Genomic DNA, 26,808 nt, shown 5'->3' with positions numbered 1-26,808 from the left:
TCTTCCAAGGAGTAGGCGTCTTTTAATTTCATGGCTGCAGTCACCATCTGCAGTGATTTTGGAGCCCCCCAAAATGAAGTCTGACCCTGTGTCTAGACACAAACCCACGATCAGAAGCCAGATGAGCAGGGAGGGGAGGGCAGAGGGGTCAGAGGGATGGAGCTGGCCCAGCAGCAGGCTTGGCCATCCCCAGACGATAGGACAAGAGCACTGGGAGCAGGGTGGGCATGGTGGGGGATGAGCCCGGGGTCCCTGTGGGGACCACTCACCTCGTCCCACTTGGGCTCTGTTGTGTCGCGGAACACCCTGGTTTTGGCTTTGCTGACAAAGTAGCCAAAGGAATCCACCTCCAGGGTACAGTACAGGTCTGTGGGGACAGGCAGAGACACCGAATGAGGCCCGCGGCTCAGAAACCCAGGAGGGAAGGGGGATCATGCATCAGTCTTCCCAGGGTCCCCATGGGCGCTCTGCAAATCCACACACGTCCGCCCAGCCTCAGGCCCCGCAGCCTGCCCCTCCCTGGGCGCTGCCTAGGTTGTTTCCCAGGGTAATGGTGTGTGCTGGGGGGTGACTTTGGGGAACCACAGCCAGTCCTCTAGTGTGAATCAGGGGCAGGGGGCAGAGGTCAGAGGGTGGATGTACATGCCCCTCCCAGGCCCCAGGAGCTACCCAGCTGGGCTGTTCGCCATCAGGACTCTCCTGCAGAGCTAAGTCTGGGGAGAGCTGTCCCTCACTGTGTGATGCAGACTGGATGTAACCAGGTATCTGAGCAGCGTGCAGGTGAACAGGCGAATGAAGCAGAAGGCCTAATGGGCCCCCATCAGAGCAGAGAGCACGTCTGGGCAGCTGAGAGATGGATGCGTATGAAGTGTCCCTTCACTGGCTTCCCTGTGAGGGAATCCCCCATCAGGGACTAGTTCTGGGATAAAAGGGAGGGCTTTGGAGTTGGCCTGTCTGGGTCAAATCCTAGCTCTGCGCAAATCCTCTCTGTGCCTGACTGCTCTCCTCTGGAGATCAGGGAAGACGATGGTGCCTGCAGGCCAGGCCGGACTGTGCGGACCTATCAGTTTACTAGGACAAGCAGCCATGACTGAAGATTCACAAAGCCTGAGTCAGAAGGAATGTCCGAGTGGGTCAGGGGGCTGGCGGAGGGAGGAGGTGAGGACTGGCTGGAAGCGAGGGGTGACTCTGGAGCCATAACTCACCCCATGTCTGAGCACCCCAACCCACTCTGAGAAGTCGGACCCCTGCTCTGGGGGAGTGGGACGCCCCACCCTAATGGGTCTGCTCCTGAGGCCCATCCGAGCCAACAGGAGGCAGAGAGACAGGAAGGGGGAGACATCTGGTCACCATGGAGACATGAGGGCCCCTGTCCAGCTCAGTGGGCTGCAGACTTGGTATGTGGAGCAGCCCCATGGAGCTGACTGATGAGGAATATTCCCAGGCAATGCCCCCATCAGCAGATTCTGTGGGTCTGGGGGCATCCAGGAAGCTGGTGCTGTTCCACCAGCAGAGCCCGAGTGATGCATAAGGGGTCCTGGCCACACTGAGAGAAATGCTGCCCTAGAGGGGAGAGCGTGGGCCGTGGTGTCAGAAGGCATGGATTCAACTCCATCACCTGTGTGCCCTGCTGAGCCGCCCTGGGAAAGTCCCTGGAGCTTTCTGGCCTCAGCTTCTTTGTGTGACAAGTGGGAACGGCATCAGCGACCTAGAAAGGGTGCCAGGAGGCTCCGAGCAGATAATGCACCCGAAAAAGTTCTGAATGTGCCAACCACTGTCAGCTCACTGGCCACATCTGCATTTTCTCTAGCACCTAGTAAGAGACCCGGTAGGTGTCTGGAAATAAACTACTTCGTTCAGCATTTTGAGCTCCTGTTCACTCAGCGATGAAGGAGACGTGGCTCCTGTCCTCTCAGAACTCACAGTGCATGAAGCACATTTTAAGTGGCAAAAAAAGTATGACAGGTGCTGCCCCAGGGTGATGGGAACACAGAGAAGGGAGGCAGAGCTGCTGCGGGAATCCAGGTGTCACAGAGAATGTTAACCGAATGACCGTTTGCAAGTCAATGGCATACCCTCTGCGTGGTGCACTGCAGGAAGAGAGGCAGAGGGGGAGAGAAGGGAGTGAGACGAGTCAGGTTTCTGATCCCATATAATATTAAGTCCTTTTATTTCTCTGTGACTCAGTTTTCTCATCTGGCAAATGGGAAGAAACTATTAGCCATCTAACTCACAAATTCCTACAGGGAGAAAAGTTAGATAAAAATGTAACTGTATCTTGTAAAATACTAAGAACTGTATGGACACAGCAGATGGTGATAAAGAAGGAAAAAGAATGTGTGGTAGCAGGGCGCTGGCCCTACACATAAATGTCATGTTTAAGCCGGCTCTTGGGTAAGTATTAACAAGCACGATTGCCTGTTTTCTAGAAAAAAGAGAAGGCTCAGAGAGGTTAAGAGATTTGCCCAAGGTCACACAGCTTGTGATCTGCGGATGTGAGATTGGAGCCCCATATTTCTAATACCTGGGGAGAGAAGGGCTTAGGGCAGAGCAGACTTTGGAGACAGAGAGCAGGGATGAACCCCTGCCAAGAGGAGCTAGCTCTTGGCCTTTGGGGGAATGCCCCACACCTCAAAGCAGCTGGCAGGGCCCCAGCCTGGGCAGACCAAGGCAGAGCAGGTGGGAGGCCCCACGCAATGGGTCCACAGGGACTTTCTGTGAAAGACAGAACAACGAAGCCTCTTCCTAGGGCAGGCGGTCATGGGTACTTACTGGCAGACTGCTTAAACCCCTTGGCAGAATGGACGATGACATGGAGGAAGCCATAGAGCCCTGGAGACTCATCATCTGCAAGAGAGAAAAGCCCCCCAGGGAAGAGGGTGATGAGAGAGGCCTGCTTCCTCCCCGGCCTCACCCCTGGCTGGTTGGTTACACAAAGGATGGGAGCAAGTCTGAGCCTTGGTCCGACAGCACCACCTGGTGGCCAGAGGGAGAAGCGTCCACAGTCCATTACTCCCCGGAGCGCGAGCTGACGCACTCCCCCCAGTCTGCCTGGGCGGCCAGTCCACACCTTCCTCCTGAGCCAGGACTAAGTCCCGATCCCTGGGGGCACTTTCCCTCCTCCTATGAATCCTGCCTATCCCACTGCTGCCCTCCTCAGTCTTGCCTTCCAAAGTGGAAATTAACCAACATAAGTCACTCTGCCAAAGAGTGGGTCCAGCCTTATATCTCACACACTACTCTAACCCACCTAACCTTGCGCTCCACCACCACCCTGCCCCAGGCTTAAGCCTTCTGCTTCCATGAACATATTAACATCACAGTCCCAGTGCACCAGGACACCAGATTCTTCTCTTCAGCCAGAGGTCGCCAGGGAGGAGTTGGGCGCCATCCAGGGCCTCAGCAGAGAAAAACATCTGTTCAAACTCCCTGTGTATCTGGCAACTGAGTCTTCCCAGCCCAGCAGAGCAGAGGTCAACTACTGGTAGCCAAGTGACTGGCTAGGTGTTTGTAGAAGGCCCTGGCAATACCCCAGGGGCTTGGACCCGCTGATTGAGCAACCTCGGATTCCAGGTCTTACCGTCTTTATTGCTGGTGACAGGGATGTTGTGTACAGTCCTAAGTTTGAAACAGGATCCTGTGAGCACCTGGAGTTCCACCGAGCTCAGGACAAAGGCCTGAAGATCTGTAGGAGGAGCCAAGAGAGAGCGGAATGTCGTCACAGGTCCGCTAGGACCCACTGCTCTTCTTTGAGGGCTACTGCAGGAAAAAGAGATTAGCTCTAAGGGCAGAGTTGGTCATTGGAAGGGGGAGTAGACACTTAGCTGGGGAGAGTCAGGGGTGCTGCCAGAGGGGTAAGAAGCGCAGGGTCTAATTGGAGAGGTTCATGAATTATGTACATGACAGAAAGACAGACTTTGGGCTCTTGGTCCAGTCCTGCTGACAATTCACTATACATTCTTAAGCAAATCACCTAAATTCTTTGGGTCTCAATTGATCAGTAACATCAGTTAAGAACCGCCTGCCCTGGCATTTTCCAGAGTAACTAGGAGGGCTAAAGAGGAGCCAGCGGACATCGAAGTGCTTGGAAATGCAGAAGGCCCTCTCTTGCCATGGACACCAGCAGGGCAGTGTAGAGCAGAGGTGGGGCGTTACCTTTCTTCTGTAGCTTCTGGATTGCTTCTCTCCACTCTGACCTCTCATAGTCTGAGGACAGTAGGAACAGGTAGCTCTGAAGAGAGGAGATGAGAATTCACTAGAATGATCACAGTCAGGCCTAGGACATTTTTGGATTCTGGGGCCCCCAATAAAGCTCCTTTGTACCCAGGCACCCTTACGCTTGGAGAAGAAGGCAGGTCGGAGGAAGGCCTTCCCCCTAGGAAGCCTGGTGATGGGAGTGGCAGTGCCAGTGATGGCCAGCAGAGGGCACTGGCTCTCCACACGTGGGGAGAGGCAGTCCAGGGCAGGAGTCATGCAGCCTTGTTGGGAATGGGGGTTGGGGGGCACCTGAAACCCTGATTTCCACAGGTCTGGTTCAGGGCCAGGAGCCACAGAGAGTGGGCAGCCCTGGAGGAAGGGGGCTGTCTGTCCTATCCCCGTCCTTCCTGACCTTTCCATTCCGATTGTGGATCCGAAACGGGATTGTGGGGGAATTGAGCAGCAGTAAGAACTCATTCTCAAACATCTTCTTCTTCAGGCGTTCGATGGCCCGGCTCTGTCCTTTGTTGGCTTTCTGCAGGGGACAGAGGGCACAGGCGGTTCTCCTTGCACTCGGACTCCACTTGTCACCCCGTAGTTCTACATACAGCATTCCTCTGTCTAGTCTTTTTTTTTTCTATATTTTATGACAATTTGATGTCTTGGGAAGGCCAGTCAGCCACAGAAAAAATGCTCCTCGCAGGACACGCTAATTCCTAGGCCAGTAAATGACTTCCCTGCGAGTGCATCTTTCATGTGCAAACCAGTCAGTCTGGAGTCCACAGACCCTTACCCTTTCCTTTAACACAAGCCAGGATTTCTTCTGCCCTAAGTAACCCAGGGCAACTAGACACCACCACTCTAGCCCAGGGCCTGCTGACTTACTCAGATTTGCCAATCCTAAGCTGTTTCTTGTGGAAAACACAATCTAGGCTCTGGGCCATGCATGTGCCATGCTCCTTCTGCCCCCTTTTTTTTTTTGCCCACGCAGCATGGCATGTGGGATCTTAGTCCCCAGACCAGGGATGGAACCTGCACCCCTGCACTGGAAGCACGGAGTTTTAACCACTGGACCCCCAGGGAAGTCCCTCCTTCTGTCTTTTGACCAAACCCCATGCTTTCCCAAATAGCCCTGCATGGTGTGGCATGCCACCTACTCCTGGAACTCTAAGTAATAAAATAAATCTAAGGAATAAAAATCTTCCAGTGGCATCAACATCTCTAGGCTATCACTCAGTCAACTCCATAAATTAAATTCTGGGTACCACCAAGACACCCTGCTTAAAAGCAGCAGACACCTTTCAGCAATAAAGCCCCCACTACCTCTGGCCCCATGGGGCCTCCCCAGGGCTGGGTTCTAGCTTCCACGCCCGCCACATGTCCCCTGCATCTTCCACCCCAGTCTCACGCTATTATTCCCTGTTCTCTAATAAGCTGCTCCCCGTCTCAGCTGGCTCCAATTTTTCCAGTTTGTATCGTATCAAGGATCCCTTCCCTTTTATGAACCACTATTATGCTTCACATCTCAGTGCCAATGCCATCCTCAAGCTCTACAGCTAGAATTCATCTCTGCTTTTTTTTTTTTTTTAACCCACTAGACTGGCAGAATTGTGACAATTGCTCACAGCCGGTGCTGTGACACTGTGGGGGAACAGAGATAACACACTGCTGGAGGGAACATGATCGGATGCAAACTCTGCAGACGTAAACCTGGCGATGAAACACGCAAGCCCTTTGCCCCAGACATCCCACTTGTAGGGGATCTACCGGAAAGAAACAGAAGTGCCGAGGAAAGAACGAGAAACCATCTAAAGACCCAAATATGTTGTGCTGTTGAGTGACAACAGGATGCAGTTGTGAAAAAGGATCTGACAGATGAAACTGCAAAACGGCACATGTAGTCTAATCTCATTAAAAAATACAGACACACACGTGTGATCACAGGAGCATCTAGAAGAATATATCTCAAACTAGGAATGAGGGGATGGTAAGAAGTTCTATTCTACACACTCTGGTATTGTATTTCTTGTTATAATAAGTCAGTGTGACACTAGGGATTAGGGAAAAAATTAGGCTTAAAAATATTATTAAAAGAATACATTGCTGCTGCTTGTGTGACTCAGAGAACACCGTGCGTCCCCAGTGACTCTCATCACGCTGTATCACATCTTGTGGTCACAGAGAAGAATGTGCGCCTTCTCCACTGGATAAGGAGGTCTGTGAGCATCTGGCGCAGCCCTGCAGCCAGAAGTCAGTAAGCACGGATTCAATGAAGCAGAAGGCCACGTCGGCACACCTGGGGCGGGACGGAGGGCCCAGAGCCTGCAGCTCCCAGGACCGGGTAAGGGACACGCATGCAGGATGCCCCTGATGTGCAGATGCTGGCAGATCCAACTGAGAAAATAGGCTCCCCTGAGGCAGGGTGGGCTGGCTGTTTAGGAGGACACCTGTGCTGGTCAGGGGGCTCCCTCTGGGCAGGTGTACCCTAGTCCTAGGACACTGTGTTAAAGTGAAAGCTGCTTAGTCGTGTCCGATTCTTTGCAACCCCATGGACTTATACAGTCCATGGAATTCTCCAGGCCAGGATACTGGAGCGGGTAGCCTTTCCCTTCTCCAGGGGATCTTCCCAACCCAGGGATCGAACCTAGGTCTCCCGCATTGCAGGAGGATTCTTTACCAGCTAAGCCACAAGGGTAGGACATTCCCATGATCCAAACATGCCTGGGTTATTACTGTGGTTTTTCTCTCCTCTGTTCAGAAAAAGATATCTGGGTTGAAAGAATCCTTAGAAGCCATCTGGTCATGTGTCTTTCAACAACTGTTCATAAAGCACCTATTTATTACATGTTAAGTAGCAGGACATAGGGGACTTCCCAAGTGGCACAGTGATAAAGCACGTGCCTGCCAATGCAGGGGATGCAAGAGACGTTGGTTCGATTCCTGGGTCTGGAAGATCCCCTGGAGTAGGAAATGGCAACCCACTCCAGTATTCTTGCCTGGAGAGTCCCATGGACAGAGGAGCCTGGCAGGCTAGCAACTGAGCATTAGCACACAGAACTGAAGAAAACAGTCCCCTCCCTGGAGCTGAAATTCTAGTGGGGAAGAGAGAAAGCAGAGTGTGCAATAACAACTCAGTGCCAATAAAGCCAAGCAAAGAGGTAAACATCAGGAACCAGGAAGCCAGGCACCCAACCGAGACCCCCGACAGTGGGGAGACAACGGGGAAGGCTCATCTGGGGACTCGAGGCCTAAGCCAAGCCTGGATGGGTGAAGAGGAGCGACCAGGCCAACTAACCAAACCCCGCCATGCTCGTCTTTCCATTCTTGGGGAAGGCTCCTTCTGGGTGTTTTCCTCTAGCCACTGTTTTCAAATATAATGAATTTAAGGCCATACATTTTCCTCTAAACAGTGCTTTGGCTGTATCCCCTGGGTTTTAATATGGAGTGCTCTCACTTTCATGCAGGTCTAAATAACTTCCAGTTTCCCTTTTGATTTCCTCTTTACCTGGAAAGTCTTGACTTCCCAGGTATATATTTAACTATATTCTAGTTGTTGATTTCTAATGTAGTTTGTCAACATGACCAGTACGCTTTTTTTTTTTAAACTTGAGATTTCCTATTCCAAAGAACTGACACTTCTGAACTGTGGTGCCAGAGAAGACTCTTGAGAGTCCCTTGGACTGCAAGGAGACTAAACCAGTCCATCTGAAAGGAAATCAACCCTGAATATTCATTAGAAGGACTAATGAAGTTCCAATACTTTGGCCTTCCAATACTTTGGCCATCAGATGGAAGAGCCAACTCATTGGAAAAGACCCTGGTGCTGAGAAAAACTGAGGGCAGGAGAAGGGGGAAACAGAAGATGCGATGGTTGGACGGCATCACTGATTCAATGGACATGAATTTGAGCAAACTCAGGGAGACAGTGAAGGACAGGGAAGCCAGGTGGGCTGCAGTCCATGGGATCACAAAGAGTTGGACATGAACTTAGCAACTGAACAACAACAAAACACAGCGCAATACATGATAAATTATCTGTAAATGTTCCATGTGTGTTTGACAGAATCTCAGTTCTCTATCAGGATACAAGCTTCTGTGCATTTTTAGACCAAGTGATCTTCAAGGCCGCCTCTGTTTACTTATCTGCCTACTTGATCTGTCAATTTCTGAGGAGACTCTCAGGCTCTTCCTTTCTCATACATCCTGCTTTTCCTTAAGAAGGACTTTCTCTCCTCTTGCTTTTGCAGTGTTTGGCATACACTATTCCCCAGGAAACTTCCCATAACTAACCCCACAAAATTCTGAGCACTGACTCCTTGGCCTGCCCTCTATCTGCCCAGTGCTCATCTGTTGTGGTCAGACATGTTATCTTGAAGATTGTAAAGAAAGGCCTTCCTCCTCTTACATCCTGCCTCCCTTGTCAGACTCCCAAATTTTATCACTTCTGCTTCCTCCATTTCCCTGGCACACCCAATTCCAAGGTCCACAAGGAAAACGGCCAACTTCTCAGCCCCAGCTGATGCCAGGCTCTGCTCACCTCCTTCTGGATTTCACTCTTAAGGGCAGAGATCTTCATTTTCATGTCCTCCAGCTCGTGGTCTGGGAAAGGGTGCACCTGGGGACTGGCTTCAGACTCCTCAGGGGATGGAAACACTAGGTCAGCCAGGGGGATGTACCATTTGCAGTCATATTGCTGGTGCTTCCTGCAAACAAGTCAGAGGGAGATGTGAGCCACAGAGGAACTGGATCTTCAGGCCTGAATTGCTGGAACCAAAAACCACCTGAGAGGGATTGACTGAGAACTCGTCACAGGCAAGAATGATCCCTGCCCTGAGGAGCCTGATCAGGAAACATTTGTGGAATAATGATAGTCAGGCTCTAGGGTCAGGCAATGGCAACCCACTCCAGTGTTCTTGCCTGGAGAATCCCAGGGACAAGGGAGGCTGGTGGGCTGCCGTCTCTGGGGTCGCACAGAGTTGGATACGAATGATGCGACTTAGCAGCAGCAGCAGTAGGGTCAGGCAGCGGTAAGGGCTCTGGACCTCGGGCCTGCCATTCTTCTGGCCCAGGATGACTGACATTCTTAAGCAGCCCGCACCTCCAGCGTCTCAGCAAGAGTGGTCTCTCCTGTTCCCCATCCAACTCGTCCTTCCCTTCCAGCTTCTCTATACATAACTTACATTCTTTGTCTTCTTAGCTAGAGATACAATACAGATTAATTTTGAATGCCACCTCTTATCAATAGGAGTCACATGGGATAATGAGTTGAGGATTATAAAGCCACATCCAAGTCCAACGAGAAATAGTGCTGTGGTCCACTAGTAATGTCTGCCGTGGGCAAAGGACTTAAGGCAGAGGTATGTATGCTTACGACTGTCACCTCTACTTTAGAATCATCTCAAACGTCATCCCCTCTACTGAAGCTCATAATAATAACGTCTCCTCTCACTTTCCCCAGGACTTCGTTTTGTACCTCCCTGCAATATTAAGCCTGTGGCTTGCCTCCCTCAGCACACTGTAGCTGGTAAGAAAATAAAGGTGGAAGACCTAGGGATACATATGGAAGAGCCTTTTCTGCTTGTGACAGAGACACTAGTCACTGGGTACAGAGATGGAGCTCAAAAGAAGCTTTCAAGTCAGATTAAGGCTCAAATCCTGTCTCCTCTACTTTAGTTCTATGACCTTGGGCAACTTATTTCACTTTTCTAAGCCTTATTTCTCATCTGTGAGATGGGGATAATAATACCTACTTTATGAAGTCACTGGGGAGACTAGAAATAATATATTCAAAGCATTTGCCGTGGCACCTGGCATGGCACAAGCACTCAATAAACGGTAGAATCAGATTTAATGAATATTCACTGAACTGCAGTTAGCAAAAATTTAGAGCTGTCTAATAAAAGGAGAATGCTTAAGTAAATTACGGCATATCCACTTGTAACATCATGCAGGAAAGTAAAATGATGATTATGAAGATTAGGCAGCAATAGGGAAAATGCTTATGACGTGAAATGGAAAAAGCAGAGCCCCAAATTGGGTATTCACTCTGATTACAAGTATATGAAAAAAATAAGAACATTTAAAAAAAAACTGGAAGGAAATATAGCAGCAGGAGACTGGTGCTTATGTTCGGGTGGGTGACAGGGTTTATTTCCCTGTAATTTGGTTGTATTATATTTATAATTAAAACCATGATTTATTTTTAGAAAAAGGCTATGAAGTAAAATAAAAGTAATTAATACGTTTTTAAAAACGGGGAAAAAAATGCAGATAACCCCAGGCTGCTGACGGGCTTCTCCAGGGGGCGGGGTCTAGTTACCCCCCGCCCACCAACCCTCCTGCACACTCACCCCGCTGATGTCTTCTTTAGCTTGGCGCACAGGAGGACGTCGGTGAAGAGGAAGACGTGCCGCAGCTTCCGGGAGCCCTCCGACACTTCCACTAGGAAGCCGTCCTTCACCAGTTGCCGCGTCTGAGAGAGATGGCACACCCACCCCCGCCTGCTCAGGGGGAATCAGCCCAGGGCCCAGCCTGCACCCATCCAGCTGTGGGGGTGGTAGTGGGGCTCCAGGGAGGGACCCTAGTGCCTTGTGGTTAGCAGCACTGGCTTTGGAATTCCCAGGTGGTGTCATGGTAAAGAATCCACCTGCCAGTGCAGGAGACGCAAAAGATGCAGGTTTGATCCCTGGGTCAGGAAGGTCCCCTGGAGTGGGAAATGGCAACCAGCTCTAGTATTCTTGCCTGGAAAATTCCATGGACAGAGGAACTGGGCGGGCTACAGTCCATAGGGTTGCAGAGTCGGACATGACTGAGTTCATACCTAACACCTAATCTAACACGGGCTTGAATCCAGACTCTGCCACTTCCTGGCTGAGATCTTGGGGGTAAGTTCCCCGACTTCTCTGAGCCTCAGTCTTAGCATCTGTAAAATGGAGATAATGACATTGGCCCCCATAGCACAGGAGTCATGGTATACGTAGAACAGTCAGTATAGTGCCTGGCATGTAATATATGGCCCACAAGTGGCAGCTTTCCACTTCTCTGCAGCCCTCAACAGCTCACCCCTGGATGGACCCACCCTGGGTCATAAATACCCCACCCACCTCCACCCTAGAGATGCCTCCCTAACTCTGCCTAAGATGTTGATCTTGTTTCAGCTGAACTTCACCTGCAGAACCACTCAGGCCTGTTTACATGGCCTCTGAGTGGCTTCTGCAACTCCCCTCAGGCGGCTGGATGGGGAACCCTGGGCTTCCCTCTGTGGGGCTGTCGTAGTGTCCTGAGGATCCTGCAGCTGTCTCTACCCTGGGCTTTGGCTGCTCCGGAGCATTTCGCTCCACGCATAACTTCCAGAGCCTCCTCCCCACCACCCTGAGCCAGCGGGCCTCCGTGGGGCTGTCACGGTCTGTCTCAGACTTCTCTGTGTGACCTATATATGCTGTGTATGTAGGTGAGCACGTAGAGAGCACACTATTAAAACGATCCCAAACTGGTCGTGCTCGAGGGCCTCTGGAGATCTCTCAGACATCCCCAGAGTCAAACCAGCTGGTGACATTCCAGGGTCTGCAAACCGGGGCTGGGAGCTGCACGCTGGGACAGCGCGCTGGTCCCATTAGCCAATCCCCAGAACCTGTCCCTCGTTACTTCCCTCCCCAGGAGACACTGGAACCCCATAAACACTACAAAGGAGCAGAAAGGCAGCCAGCCTTCACTCCTGAACGCCACTTAATTACCTCTTCTGGACAGGAAGCTCCACATGTGGGTCAGGCTGCTGACCCACGGGGCTAACTGTCCCTCTGATTCTTCAAATTGCTTCTTCTCACTGAGGCACCCCCCACTCCTCCAGCAAAAAGGGCCCCCAGGGAACTGGAGCTGCTAGCCACATCCAGGCGCCCACCTGGGACAGTTCAGTCACCTGGCAGCTTCAGCCACCTCTCCCTGACTCTCCAAGCTACCTCAGCCTGAGCCATTATCTTCCAGGGGACCCTGAGGACATCATGCTGCCCAGAGGAGGCGGTTGCATTCAAGAACAAGACATACAGAGCCCTGGTGTGGGGGTCAGCGCCTGAGGCTTGCTGACAGAACACCCCAGCTATAGCTGCGGTCCCCAATCTTTTCGGCACCAGGGACTGATTTCGTGGAAGACAACTTTCTACAAACCGAGGGTGAGGGGGATGGTTTCGGGATGATTCAGGCACGTTACATTTACTGTGCTCTTTATTTCTAGTCCAGTGATGCTGCTGATCTGATAGGAGGTACCAGTCCACAGCCCAGAGGTCAGGGACCCCGAGCTAAAGGATCCAGTTCCGACACTGATAGCCAAGAGACTTTGTGTGGGAGATCTGGAGAGACTCTCCAGGCCCCAGTTTCCTCATGTGCCTCCGTGGGCCATGATGAAGAGTAATGAGATGCTGGACTTTAAGCTGTTGGCCCAGGACCTGAAGGCCTGTCCTTGGCTGGGACTGGGGGGTCAGGGTTGGAGAGCCACCGGGCATCGGGCGGTGGTGCCCACGTGAGCAGGAGAGCAGGAATGGGTGAGCTGGTGCCGGGCACCCTCCTCACCCTGGGGGCCAAGCCCCACTGGGTCCTGAGCTCACCTCCCCCTTGGGGGTTGTGACTGCAGTCCGACGGGGGTCGATGTCCTCATTGATGCTGGACAGGAAGTTCTGGGAGATGCGGAGGGCATCCTGTAGCAGCGGGTAGTCTGGGTGGTCCACAGGTGTGTGCTTCAGCAGGTCCTGGGAAGGATGGGGTGGTGAGACGGGGGGGAGCGGGGTGGGGCTTAGCGAGAAGACAGTGGGGAGAACTCAATCCTCACTGAAAGAATTCCAAGGCGGGCAACTAGGGACCCTTACTCTAACTTGGTCATGCCTGCAAACGCTGAACTACGAATTAGGGTTAGAGCAGCAGGGCAGTGGTGCCCTTTTATTACTGCTGCAGTCATTATTCTTGTCCCTGGCAGTGCAGACCAGGTGGAGTCTCCTCTCACCAGGCAGCTGGGAGAGACACCCCCCACTTACCCTACAGCTGCTCCAAGGACACTGGAGACCAGGCAAGGAATGAGGAGGCAGGAAGTGCCTGCCTCCCAGGGAGCATTTGGCCAAAAGTCAAGCTTAGTGGCCAAGCTATTTTTAGGCCCTGGGCCCATCAGCATGGCCACCACAGGCCAGGCAGGTGCAGTCAGGGCCCAGGGACCCTCTGCCCAACTCCCCGCATGGGCTATTGGCAGTGACCAGCGCTTGTGCACCCTGGGCTCGGTCCCCCCCACTCCTAAGCCCTCCCTGGCCACTCGGCGGGGAGACACTCACGTGTAGGACCAGGGTGCTCCTGGTGACTCGGTCAATGGGCTTGTAGAGCAGAGCTGTTGGGGAAGCAGGAACAGGGACAGGTCAGATGAAAGACAGAGAGCAGTTTGAGACCTGAGGGGCCAGCCTGTGCCCTGAGCCGCCTCTCTCCCCTGCGTGGACGTCCACTCACAGGAGGCCAAAGTGGATTCCACAGCAACCGCATCTCCATTCTCACCCTAAAAGACGGGCACACAGCTCTCTGGTGACCTCAGCCCCCTCCCACCCACCTCCTCTTGTCTCCCACTGGACATGATTTCTTGAAGGGCTATTTGTCCCCCAGGCCTGTCCCAACCTGACCAGGCTCCTAGCAGACACAAATGCTCCTCTGGACCCTCTGCTGAAATTACACAGCCTCACCCCTAACAGCTCTGGGACAATAGGGGTCACACCCAGGACCCCAAACTGCAGGAAGGAGACACTGTTTTCCCAGGGAGAGTGGTGTCCCCATATCCCATCATTCTCATATCCCTCTGGTCCAAGGCCTGGCCCCCCCCAGCTGGGAACGTCATGCTTTGTTCTGACCCACGCAGTTGACCTCATCTCCACGAGGAAGACCCCTGTCCATGCCCTTAACGCCCTCCTGGCTGAGGACCAGGGAGGCATGCCTGATGGCCATGGAGAGGCTCTGTTCTCAAGCGGCAGCTGATGGGGTAAAGATTTCCGAAAGGAATTCAGGTGGGGCCTCGAGTTAGAGAGCCCCTGAAGAGGCTGGGAAAATGCAAGCTCAGCAGGACCCCCACACACACCACGGGCCACACCCTTCGGCGACCAGGACACCAAATGAGGATTGCCAGGATTCAAGGGAACAGGTGAAGGCGGCAGCTGGCCGACCAACACTTCCGAAGAAAACTCCTGTGGCAGCTGCGCCCTGCCCCTCCCAGCCTGCGTGGTTCAGCTCTGGTCCTGCACCTTTGCCCACGGGGTCACGACCTCTGCCCTCCTGCTGTAGGAGCAGTAAGAGGCAGGATGCTGGTCTGGCGAGCAGGACCAGAGTGGGTGTCCCATGGCATCGGGCTGTGACAGGTACCAGGGCTGACACTCATGTCCCAGCCAGCCCCCAAACTGAAGAGTTCCCCAAGGCCCTGGATATTAATACCCTGTGCATTGCTAAATGGTCACTTTGGGAAACAATCTGCTGGCTACGGAGAAGATGCAGTCTCAGCGGTGTGCCCTGAGCCTCATCTGCTGGCTTTGCTTGGCTGCCTGTTAGAATCAGTGGGGAACTCTCAAAAGATTCGGATGCCTCTTTCTCCCTCTCCCATCAGCTAAACATCAGGCTCTGCTGGGCAGAACCTAGGCATCAGCATTTTTACAAAGCTCCTTTGTGGATTCTGAGATGTCATAAGGGTTGAAAACCACTGCTTCATGCAAACACACCTTCCATGATTTATTTGCAGCCTTTTCTTAAATCTAGCAACTTCTAGAACCCCTCCCCGTCCAAGGGCTATGGGAGCTAGAATGGACAAGATCAGGTTGGCCTATCCTAGGACAATGAGGTTACAGATTAGTCACCAGCCCAGGAGGGGCAAGTTCTGAGGCTGTCTAGGGCAGTGGTCCCCAACCTTTTTGGCACCAGGGACCAGTTTGCTGGAAGACAATTTTTCCATGGATCAGAAAGAGGGGCATGGTTTCAGGGTGATTCAAGTGCACTGCATTTATTGTGTACTCTGATTTATTCTTATTATTATATCAGCTCCACCTCAGATTATCAGGCTTGAGATCCCGGAGGTTGGGGACCCCTGGTCTAGGGTACCCACCTGTGGCTCAGCCCATCTGCAGGGCAGGGGGAAATCACTCTCTGAGAACCCCAGAGAGCCAGAGAAAATGCAAGTTCAGCAGACACCAGCCAGAGTGGGCCCTCGAGTTCCCACCCAGAGAAAGCTGATCCTGCAGTGTCAGCCCCCTCCATCCCTCTGCTGGGTCCCAGGAGGAAGAGGTTTCTGACTAAGCTCAGAGGTCTGCACAAATGGCGGGTTGGGTTTCAGAGGGGTTATTAATATGCCTCGAGTCACCTCAAGAGTCCACTTGATTGTGGCCATGGAATGAGTCCTAATGTATCAGCCCCAGGTTGGGGAGGGGCAGCTGGGAGGAAGGTGAGGAGAGGCCAAGAGCAAGGACAGGGCCCCGGGGCCGCGGTCAGATATGGAGGGAACCAGGGCGGCCGTGACAGGCGTGCTCCCCACGCCCCACACCTGCTTCCCCTGAGAATGCAGAGTGCACAGCCCACCTTCTCCCGCCCATACACACCTGCTCCCTGCCTCTGCTTCTCCCCTTCTAGACCCTGCTCCTCAGCGTGTGGTTCTCATTTCTGGGGCCACACGGTTCACCAAGCTGCAATGCCCGTCTCTTCCCCTCCTCCTCAAAGCCTTCCCCAATCAGGGCTTTCACAACCAACATTCACAGTGCCTAAAAGACAAGCCATGACCTGTGCAAGGTGGGTCTCTCTCTAGCTTGCTGAGCACTTTACTCCGTGTCCAATGGCACTGTTTTACATGTGCTATTTCCTTTTAATTAAAAAAGGAAGGGACTGTCCTGGTGGTCCAGTGGCTAAGACTCCACGCTCCCAATACATGTGGCCCAGGGTTCTACCCTTGGTCAGGGAACTAGACCCCACATACTGCAACGAAAGATCCTATGTGCCACAACTAAGACTGGGCATAGCCAAATAAACAAACAAAGGAATAAATACACTTTTTTTTTTTTTTTTAAAAAAAGGAAAGCAATGATCACTAGTCCTATTTTACACATGCAGAAAATTCTCCAAAGTACAGAGAAGTTTTATGTAACTTGCTCACAATCACAAAGCTGTAAGAGACAGCTGGGTTTTGAATGTAGGTCTACCAGTGCTCCCTAATTTTGAGCCGTCCCCCTCCATGGGGGAGGGCAGCACCAGCAGAAGCCCAGTGGTCCTTGAGAGGGTTCTGGGAAAGATTCATCAAGGAGTGGATGAGCTGGCCTCTCTTGTTGGCAAGGTGAGCCCCCTCCTTAGGGGCCTGAGTCAGACTTCCTTTGCCTCCCACCCCACCAACCATGTTTGGCATGGAGCCCTGGAGGGTGGACATTCGGTTCATAACCACTAAGGCAGACAACTGCAGTGGTGGTGGTTTAATTGCTAGGTCCTGTCCGACTCTTGCAACCCCATGGATTGTAGTCCGCCACGCTCCTCTGTCCATGGGATTGCTCAGGCATGAATACTGGAGAATGGGTTGTCATTTCCTTCTCCAGGGGATCGTCCTGACCCAGGAATCAAGCCCAGGTCTCCTGCATTGCAGGCGGAGTCTTTACTGACTGAGCTACTACAAGGCAAGCCCAGAGTGAGCCCTAAGCCCCTCAGCCTCCCTGGGGCCTCAGACCAGCACCCTTTGGAGGGGCTGAGAAGGTTCAAACAGTGTGGTCAGTAAGGGCCCCTTTGCACCTGACCCCGCACACTTTGAAGCTGACTTCATCTCAGGGGCGGAAGAAACCCTGAACTTCAGGTCCCGGGCCTGTTTCACTAAAACTAAGCTTCCTTTTTGGGGAAGAAAGAGGAAGCAAAGGGCCGACTGTTTCCTCTTCAGAGAGGCAGAGTGGAGACTTGACCAGCTCCCGGGCCAAATGGAGAAGGGCATTTCCCCTCCGATCTTCAACCAGGCCAGCTTCAAGTCCAGACTGTCAGGATCTGAGCCGAGGGGTGGGGCCCAGGGCAGCCTCTGCCCGCTGACTAGTGCTCCCCGCGCTGTCCAGCTGGCACAGCCAGAGAGGGGCGACCTCAGGGTCTCTCCATCATGAGCAGTCTTCTATACAGGACATCTAAGAAGGGGAGGGGGCAGCTGACCATGCAGAGGTCACAGGGAAGAGCCCGGAAAACCTCAGCATCGCTCCTCCGGCAAGCTGCCGCCCCCCTCTGTTCAGCCTTCAACAAGGAGCTCCAGGTTACCACGGAGACATGAAAGCAAAGTGACTGAGAGAAGCCGAGACAAAACGCCTGCCTGGTGGGAGGGAAGACGGTCCTGAAAGCAGCTGCCCGCCCTAGGGGCCCAGAGCAGCAGGCCGGGGGCATCACTTGACCCTTATGCCCCTGCCAAAGCAGCCTGGGTCATCCTGAAGGTACCTCTTGCCCTGGAAGGCAGGGCCTGCTGGCTTCCGGACACCTACCTCTTCGCCTAGGCTGGTGCCAGCCTCCTCTGAGCCGAGAACCTGGGTGGCAGCACCCACCTGTCTCGGGACCCCTGTCCCCGAGGGAGCTGCAGAGGATGCTCTGTCTGGCCCCCGGCCCCCCACCCATTGTACGGTGGGGGTGTGACCTTCACAAAGCAGCAACCTGCCACGCCCCCCTCTCCCACCAGCACTCACGGCCGACCTTCTGCACTAAGTGACAAGACCTCAGCTCGAGGGTCTCCAGTGGTGAGGAACGAACCCACTGGGGGCTACCCAATTCCTTCTTTCCACGTTCTCCCGTCGCCTGTTCACAGAGGAGAGGGCCAAGGCAGCGTGTGCGCTCTGAGCACACAATACCCTGGCGGCTCACCACCCTCTCCTCTCGCCCGAAACAAAGAGACTCCCAACTTCTCCCTCCAGCCGGAGCTGGCACCCTCCGGGCCCGAGGCGCTGCCACCTGGACCATCTGGCCCTCTCCGATCGGCCCCAGCCGACCCCTCTCCAGCCCCGGGCTGGCCACCCCTGTGGGTGCAGCCTTGCCACTTTTTCTCCTTGACAGCCTCTCCAGGAAGTTGCTCCCAGCCTCTAGAGCTTAGCTGCGAATTCCCCTCAGATCCTCGGAGGAGCCTGGCACCTTCAGCCCGGTCCTCCCATTTCCAAGCCCCTCTGCCTGGAGCGGCCCCCAGACTTCAACTCCAGGTTGGAAGCTGGCCGCCTGGGGGTTAATACAAGTCCAGCCACTTGTTCCCCTTCCCTGCCCTGCTGCACCCCCCAAACCTTGCCAGCCACGTTTCCGCCCCCTCTATCCACCTCCTCCATCCGGCCCCCAGAGGTGGGAGGACACCCCCACCTCCCGCGAGAGGGGGCCTGGGTTACCATAGGTGCAGTTACAGCAGAAGCGAATGATGAGAAGTATTTCCATGGCAGCCTGCGTCCCCGTGGCAGGAGCGTGCGGCCATCGCTCCGGGCTCCCCGGCTCCACTCAGCGGCCCGGCCACTCAGCCACCTTCGCGGCTGCGGCTGCGGCTGCACAGCCTCCAGAACCAAGCAGCCGCTTCTGAGTGCGCCTCTAGTCAGGGGGAGGGGAGGGAGGGCGGCGCGCGTGGAGCGGGGAGGAGGAGGGGAGCGAGGCGCCTGCTGGCATCCTAAGGAGGAGCACGTTTGTAGCTGGCCAGCTGCCTGGGGACAGAGGCTGGATTCCTGCTCGCGTGCACGCGCTCACACACACACACACACTCACACACACACGCGCATGCGAGTACGTGTGCACACACCTACAAGCCGGGCACAAAGCCAGACAAAGGAAGGTGACTGTTAATCCAGCCCCTTCCCCATAGTACCTTCCATAGTGACTGACGTGTGGCTGTCCCTGGAGTCCTTGGGACCTTTCACCTTGAGTTCCTGCCAAACAGAGGAGAGGAATCACTCTACCGGGCCCAGCCCCAGCCCGGGCCTCCCCATTCCCCATGGTGAACACGGCAGGAAGCAGGGCTCCGAGACCCAGGGGTGCAAACAGCAGCAAAGGGACAAAGACCGACAGACACGGGGGCTCTGTTCTGCCTCTCTGGCCCCAGAGCCCCTGGGCCACGCCCGTCAACTCCTGGAGCCTCCTGGGGTCCAGCGGCTGATGCAGACAAGGAGGGACTCTGGGGACCAGAGAGGACTGTGATTGCGGCTGGTGCTCCTCAGGCCTGTCCCCTAAAGCCCCTCCTCAGCTTTAGGGGGGCCTTCAGAGGATGAGCAAGAATGGGACCACCCTTTCCCCACCCCCAGCAGCAGCCACTGCTGCACAGCAGCTCAGGGCGCACAGGGTTTTAGTGGACAAGCACCAGCATACCAGCTGGTCTTTGGGCATGAGCAGCCCTGGAGAGAAGGAGACAGGGGTCCCACATGCCTTTATGCGGGCAGCAGGGAAGTGGTGCGCCTGGGGCCAAGGGGTGCAGGGCAGTCCGACCTCTACTTCACCCATATCAAGAGGGACTCACCCAGCCACCAGCCCCAGCTGCACTCCCCACCTACTATGCCTGGGCTGGACATCCGAGCCCACAAACTGCCAGGAAGGAAACAGCAACACCCCTCGGGATGCCACACAAAGTGACAGGGGGTGCTGGCAACAGGCCCCAGGGATGGCTTATCTGATCCTAACCTCTCTCATCTGCCTTCAGGACAGAGGTTCCAGCTCCGGCCCTTTGCCAGTGGACCAGTGTGGCCTGTAACTGGAGTTGTAATGCAATCTCCCCTTGGAAGACTGAGTACATGGAGTGGGGGCTCCCAGGGGACTGTCAGCAGGAAGGCGGGGGTGAGGTGAGGCCAAGGTCAGGGACCAGGTGATGCTGTCTGCTCTGCCTGGGAGGAAATGCCCAAGCAGCGGGCGCTCCACACTTGCTACTCCTGCCTCAAGCTGTTTCTAGACAGAGGAAAACCCCCAGGGATGAGCCTGGGGCATGGGGATGGGAAAAAGTGAGGTTCCTCAGCTTCTCAAGGCTGTGTCTCTGGCTGGTGTCTAGATTCCCAGCTTTAGGGAATTTTTCTCCATGCCCGCTTCCAGTGCAGCCTAGAGGTACAAAATCACTCAGCGGCAGAGGAGAAGGGCCTAATTGCAGTAATGAAGTGGCAGCGCTAGTAGGGAGCAACTGCGACCGCGCGTGAGTCAGGGTGAGAAGCCACTGGCAGCCGGCCACGGGCCTCGCTCTGCCCTTGTGGGGCTGCTGGCTTTGAGGCAGGCTTGGCGATGAGCACAGGGGTTTCTGCTGCTGCTGGGGTAGGGAACAGAGAACAGGCAGCCAGCCCAGGCTAAGAGGAGACCCTCTCCCACTCTCTAGACAGTACATGACCCGGGCACCCAGGCAGCCTTGGCAGGGCCACTCGAACACAGACAGGGACCACCCTTTCTCCAGCCTCACTGCTCCACGTACTGGGACCTTCCTACCCCTCGCTCCACGCCATCCTTCCAGGCAGAGGGTGACTCACCTGACCCCTGGGTTTGGGGGATGAAAAGGAGCTCAGCTCTCCTCTGTCTGCCCCCGTGAAATGTGTTTGCAAGTGGAAGGGAAGTGTTAGCAAACCCAGTGTGGCTACAGATCACATCCACGTTATTCCAATCCAGCTTTGATGGGTAATCAAGCTCACACTTTCATCTCCATCTGCCCAACACGTGTGTTCCCTCTCGGCTGATTTCAAACTTGGGTATAACCCTTATCACCCTAGTAGCTTCCCGAAAACTATCCTGCATCTCACCAACTTTTCTAGCATTGGAGCTGAGAAAGCAAAGGATAGAGAGAGGCCTATACAGCAGGACTTCCAAAACTGCAGAAAGAGCTCCCTCTCCTTGGAACCAGACATTCTCTTACCCTGAGCTTGGAGCTGGGGACTTTGATTGTAAAGCCAGTGCCTTAGGCCGGGGGGTATCCCTGAGATCTTTTTGGCTCAAGGGGTGAGCTGGGCTGTGCTCCTGAAGAATTCTAGGACACTTCCTGGACACAAGTGTTGACGGCAGATGATGTCACATCTTTGCCTTGTAGAGGAAGATGGAGGCGGGGCTGGACTCTCCCCAGAGACAGACAGGCATATTCCCAGCCAGAGGGTCTAAGAGCTTCTTCTCCAGATAAGGGGCCCTTGTCCTCTCTCTGTGAGATTTCAAGGATCTTAAAGGATCACCTACTCTAGACTCCTTCAAGCCTCTCTGATTATAAAAATCACCTGGGCAAGCTTGTTTAAAAAAAAAAAAACAGACTCCTGGGCCCCACCCCAAACCTTCTGAATTGAAGCTCCAAGGAAGGTGCCTGAAGATCTGCATTTCAGTCTGCAGGTGGTTCTTGTCAAGCAGACTTGGGGTAAGCTGGACCAATCCAGATAGGTCATTCTACAGCAGAGGACGTACACCCAAGAGAAGGAACTGATTTGCTTAAGGTTACCCCAGTGTGGAGGAATTCTGCCTTTTTCCTTTTTGCTTCCCCTGTTCTAACACAGAATAACCTAAAACAAAATAACAAAATCATATAGAAATCGATATTCTTATATTAAGAAGGAAAATGTCAAGGGCAAACAAGCAAATGTCAGGCTGCTACCCATCAGGAGAACTATTTTTCTCATGGCCAAGCAGAAGAGGAGAGGCTCTAAGTCTGGAAGGCTCTGACCAGCCCCTCAAAACCCTGAGTCGTAGGGGTGGCAGTGCAGGGAGCTGCCCACCTCGGAGATCTTCTGGAACTGGTTGTTAGACTGGCTGCACTTCTCAGCTGTCTCCAGAGCGACTTTATAGTTATCCACAAATGCTTTGTACACACCAAGCTGGCTGGCCTGCAGGGAGAAGAGAGAGGAGGGCAGGAGTGGGATGGGGAGAAAGGATTAATGAATGGATGAAAGCATAACCAGAGCACCTGGAGCTCCCTTAGCACTCAGAACCTCTAACTCAGTCCAAATGGCTAGCTGGGAGCAGAGAGAAAAGGCAGGAATGAACATACTACGGTATCCCTTTGAACTCCACAGTTTCCATGGAAACTGGCTCAGCCAATAGGGTTAACAAGGGGGTTTGGGGGGTTGGGGGGAGCAGGGCAGGGCCTTTGTTGGCTTGCTAAAACTCAGCTCATAGCAGCATTTGGCTTTATTTAGCATCATCAAAGTCTTGCACAGTTTGAAGCCCCTTAATGCCTCACACGTCTTTCACATCCTGGAATTAGCTGAAGCAGGGGGAAACAAGGAGGGGGGTGGGCACATGTGGCTTGCTCAGGGCTCCACTCCCCGTGCTGAGAGTGGGGAACTGCATTTAAAGGCACAGTCCCCACTTCCCTTGGCCTCCAGGTCCCTGTCCCCACCTCCTCAGCCTTCGAGGAGCCAGAGGTCCTTCTTCTCTACACATCTGCATGTCAGTCTGCACCTAACACAAAGCTTTCCCCAGCTTAGGACCACACAGAGCCTCGTCTTCTCAGGGAGGCAGAACAGATGCCATCAGCCCTTACTGCAAAAGGGGAAATCGAGTTTCATTAATTCAATTCTGCAGATGTATTTATGGAAAGCCTTCTCTGTGCTGTGCATGTGTGTTTCCTCTTACAGGAGCAAAGGGTGGAAATTCAAATTGAACCACAATGAGATACTATTTCATCCCCATCAATCTGGTCAAAATTTAAAAGTCTAATGATATTAAGAGTCAGAAAGAATGTAGGAAAACAGGAACTTTTAAAGACTGCCTGTGGGTGGTGCAAATTGGTATAATTATTTGGAAAGTAATTTGTCAATAACTAATAAAGTTGAAAATACGTACGGTTCAGCCTACTACTGAGCATATCCTCTTCTACATACAGACCCCAGGGCTATGCTGTCCAATACGGGAGCCACTTGCTACACGTGTCAGTCATTTAGTCGTGTCTGACTCTTTACAACCCCGTGGACTTGTAGCCCACCAGGCTCCTCTGTCCATGGAATTTCCCAGGCAAGAATACTGGAGTGGGTAGCCATTCCCTTCACCAGAGGATCTTCCTGACCCAGGGATTGAACCCGGGTCTCCTGCACTGCAGGCAGATTCGTTACCGTCTGAGCCACCAGGGAAGCCCTGCGCATGGATACTGAGCACCTGAAACGTGGCTAGTCCAGATGGAGGTGGGCTGTCAGTGCAAAACACATACTGGGTTTCACAGGCTTCGCATGCAAAAGAGAATGTAAATTATCTAATTCCTTAATCTTGACTGCATACGGAAATGATCATATTTTGACTCTATCAAGCTAAACAGAATATATTCTTCACATTAATTTCACCTGTTTATTTCTACTGAGTGTGGCTGCCGCTAGAAAAATTTACATTATATATGTGGCTCACACTATTATTTTTACTAGAAAGCACTGCTCTAGAGAAACTTGCATGTGTGTGTGCACAAGGAAATGTAAACACAGGTATTTTACCCACTTCATTTTTTCTTTTGTGAAAAGACTGCAAACCAATGCTCACAAAGAAAGGAGCCCATACACACTGTGCAGTTAAAATGAATGAACTAGATCTCTGTGTAGCAACGATGACAAGTTTCAAAATGAATGCCGATGGAATGGCAAAATATGATACATATATACACACTTTTCTACACTTTAAAAGTAATTGCAATGCTTTAAGAAGATACAGATATGTAGCAAAAACCACAAACTGCAGCCTAAAAGACTACACACCAAATTCATGCCAGTAGCTGCTTCTAGATTGAGAGGAAGGGCAAGAGGAAAGGGTGGCAGAGAGAGAGACGAACTTCATCCCCATTTGCAATGCTTTCGCTTCTTGATTAAAAAGTCTTTCGCTATATCTTCAGAGAGTTGCTGTAGCTCAAACCGTAAAGAATCTGCCTGCAATGCAGGAGACCCATGTTCAATCCCTGGGTCAGGAAGATCCCCTAGAGGAGGGAATGGCAACCCACTCCAGTATTCTTGCCTGGAGAATTCCATGGACAGAAGAACGTGGTGAGCTACACTCCATGGTTGCAAAGAGTCGGACACGACTGAGTGACTAACACTACTACTATGAAATCTTCAGAGCTTAATGTCTATTAATTCTGGGAGGTGAGTGTATTGCCGTTTGCTACATTATTCTCTAGATTTTCTGGTTAAGTTGTTCGTCAATGAAGTAGCAAGGAAATTCAGGTGCTGGGGCCTTCTACCCACCAAGGTGTGGGGATGGGGGTGGGTAGGGGAGGAAGTGTGCTGCCTCTGAGCCCTGCCCAGACAGACTCTGCTTTCTGCAGAATAGCTGCACTCCTCAAGGACCCAAAGAGGTGGGCTAGGGGACCTGGAGCCCTCCAGGGCAGAGACAGCTCAAGGAAGCTGGCAGGTGGGGCCCAGGAAAGCCAGAGGAAAAAGTGAGACCCGAGATGCTTAAGAAGCCAGGGCCAGAGCCGTGCAGGTCTCAGCCCCAGCTGGGCCAGACTTTTCAGAAATGGGCAGGGGTGGGAAGGGACGGAGTTTGCTTCCTCTTCCAGGGAGTGTCCTGGCCCCTGGTGTCCTAGGCTACAGGGGCGTGCTAGACAGTTGCTTCCTAAATCAGGATTACTGATATCCTTCCAGGTACACATCCTCCTTGTCACCTTTCCATGAGAGGGATACAGGCTGGGGGCTCAGGGTGGAATGCTACCTTCCTAACCCACTGCCAAGGGTGTAGCCGGAAAGAGGCTGCAAGCAGGAGCCCCCTGGGCAGAAGGCCTGTGTGCAGGGGTCACCGGCCATCCAGGCACCACCATCTCCATGGAGCCCCTGAGTCTGCCGGGCCCGATGCCTGGCCCACCTGGGCCATTCCCTGGGAAGTGGAGGTTGCTTTGGAAACAGCAGCTTGGCACGGGGGTGATCTCATAAAACAAATAACAGAGATGCTAATTCCCCTCTCTCGGTAATGGATAATCAAATACCCAGAGACCAGCTGGAAAGAAACTGCCTCCAGATGCCTGGCCTGCCCCGGCCTTCTCCCAAGCCTGTAGCCTCAGGGGCTTCAGATGTCAGTTCATGAGGCAGGGGAAGTGGAGTGGGGGTTGAGGGCTGGGGTAGCAAATTCATGGCCAAGCCAGTGGAGCTCAAACCAGAAGGGGGAACCCTGGTGACAGCAGTGTCTAAGTGACAAAGATAAATCAGGCAGGCATTCCACTATGCTCCTGGCTACTCACTCCTCCCATACCCCTGCCCTCCCCTCCCCTTCCCCCCAGCCCTCTCTGGGTTTGCTCTCTTCTGCCCTCCTGAGGGCTAGGAGAGGCTCCCCCTCAAGCCAGTCAGCACAGGCTCCTGGACCAGGTGGGCACTGATGACTGGGTGTTAATCATCCCTGAATGGGGGCCAGTACTCTTAGGCTGCCAGAACCGGAAGTGTGGGGTTGCCTGGCAAGAACGGCTTTTGCGGATGCCTCTTCCTAACAATAGTAATAACAGCAGTAATAATAGTAATAACAGTAATGATAATGACTAAGTATTAAGTATTTCCTAATTTACTACACTCCAGGTCCTGTTCCAAGAACTTTTCAGGTATTAACTCACTCAGTCCTCACAATCCAACAAGGTAAACACTATTATTATCCTCATTTTTACAGATGAGGAAGCTGAGTCAGGAGAAACTGGCTAAGCTGCCCAATGTCACACGTTTACATTTAACCTGTGGCAGAGCCTGGATTCCAACTCAGCTGTGACCTGGATCTAGAAACTGCGTTTATCTCTGTGTGTCCCTCAGGACATGGACCTCAGGTCCTGTGATGTCTCCTGAATGCTCTTCCAACTTCTACCTGGCCCCAGGGGCCAAGAACAAGGTGTACTCAACTCACCCACTCATTCATTGGCTCATTTGTTCACTCATTCATTCACTCACTCACTCTTTCACGTATTGAGTTCTAGACTGGTTCTCAGAGTCCAAGCTGAAGAAAACACAGTCTGTCCTCCTGGAGCATATTCTGGGGAGTCAGGCAGTTTAGTGTTCATGGAGGGTATAAGTACAGCAGCGGCATTCAAGGGGCTGCAGAAAGGTCCTCCACAGAGGTCACTTCTAAACTGGAAACTGACCAGCGATGCCAGACCAGACAGAGAAGGACATCTGAGGCTAGAGCCGCAAGTACAGAGAGGTCAAGTGTTATCTGCGGTGTGAACTGAGAGACCAGAGGTTTCAGGGTCTGGGTCGGGGAGGCAATAGCCAGAGGCCAGGGTGGATTGAGGCCAGCATGCAAAGGGTCTCATAAACCAGACCGCGGAGGCTGGTCTTTATTCAGTGGGTAAGGGGGAGCCCCCTGAAGGGATGTGAGCAGGGAGGAAGTGAGGTCCAGGCAGGAGTTTAGGAAACATTCTCCTGTTGCAGGTTGAGGCAGGCCTGGGGCAGAACGCACTCCTGAGGCCACAGCAGTGGTCCAGATGAGGGCACCAGCGGGTGGCTGTGAGCTTTAAAGAAGTGGACTCCAAGGGATGCAGGGAGGGGAGGTGCCAAGGATGAGTCCTAAGAAGTCACGGATATCCATCCACGGGATGTGGCCACACCCACTGAGACAGAGGCAGGGAAGACTGCAAAGAGCCTCAGAGCCAATGAGTTCAGTTTTGAGCATGCTGAGCTTGTGGCCCTGGAGCATCCAAGCAAGATTCTTCTCTGGGTAAGAAAAGCAGAGGCCTTGTCCACTCAACGGGTCCCACCCCTGCAGAGA

The 26,808-nt window shown here is 53.1% G+C and overlaps 1 protein-coding gene across 1 annotated transcript in view; it reads right to left on the bottom strand.

The window, feature by feature from the left end:
• The window catches only part of ABR (ABR activator of RhoGEF and GTPase), an 85,419-nt gene that overhangs the window by 39,869 nt on the left and 18,742 nt on the right, over positions 1 to 26,808 (bottom strand). The window contains exons 4-14 of the mRNA XM_052657454.1: positions 21,870 to 21,977; positions 19,022 to 19,082; positions 13,506 to 13,558; positions 12,795 to 12,935; positions 10,548 to 10,669; positions 8,735 to 8,900; positions 4,610 to 4,732; positions 4,156 to 4,231; positions 3,581 to 3,685; positions 2,773 to 2,847; positions 270 to 367 (exon numbers count right to left, since the gene is read on the bottom strand). Of these exons, the coding sequence (XP_052513414.1) occupies positions 270 to 367; positions 2,773 to 2,847; positions 3,581 to 3,685; positions 4,156 to 4,231; positions 4,610 to 4,732; positions 8,735 to 8,900; positions 10,548 to 10,669; positions 12,795 to 12,935; positions 13,506 to 13,558; positions 19,022 to 19,082; positions 21,870 to 21,977 (1,128 nt within the window). The remainder of the gene's footprint in view (positions 1 to 269; positions 368 to 2,772; positions 2,848 to 3,580; positions 3,686 to 4,155; positions 4,232 to 4,609; positions 4,733 to 8,734; positions 8,901 to 10,547; positions 10,670 to 12,794; positions 12,936 to 13,505; positions 13,559 to 19,021; positions 19,083 to 21,869; positions 21,978 to 26,808) is intronic.

The sequence above is a fragment of the Budorcas taxicolor genome, chromosome 19 (assembly GCF_023091745.1).
Source record: "Budorcas taxicolor isolate Tak-1 chromosome 19, Takin1.1, whole genome shotgun sequence".
NCBI lineage: Eukaryota > Metazoa > Chordata > Mammalia > Artiodactyla > Bovidae > Budorcas > Budorcas taxicolor.
The sequence above is the reverse complement of the archived record's forward strand: the minus strand, read 5'-3'. Positions and strand labels throughout refer to the sequence as shown.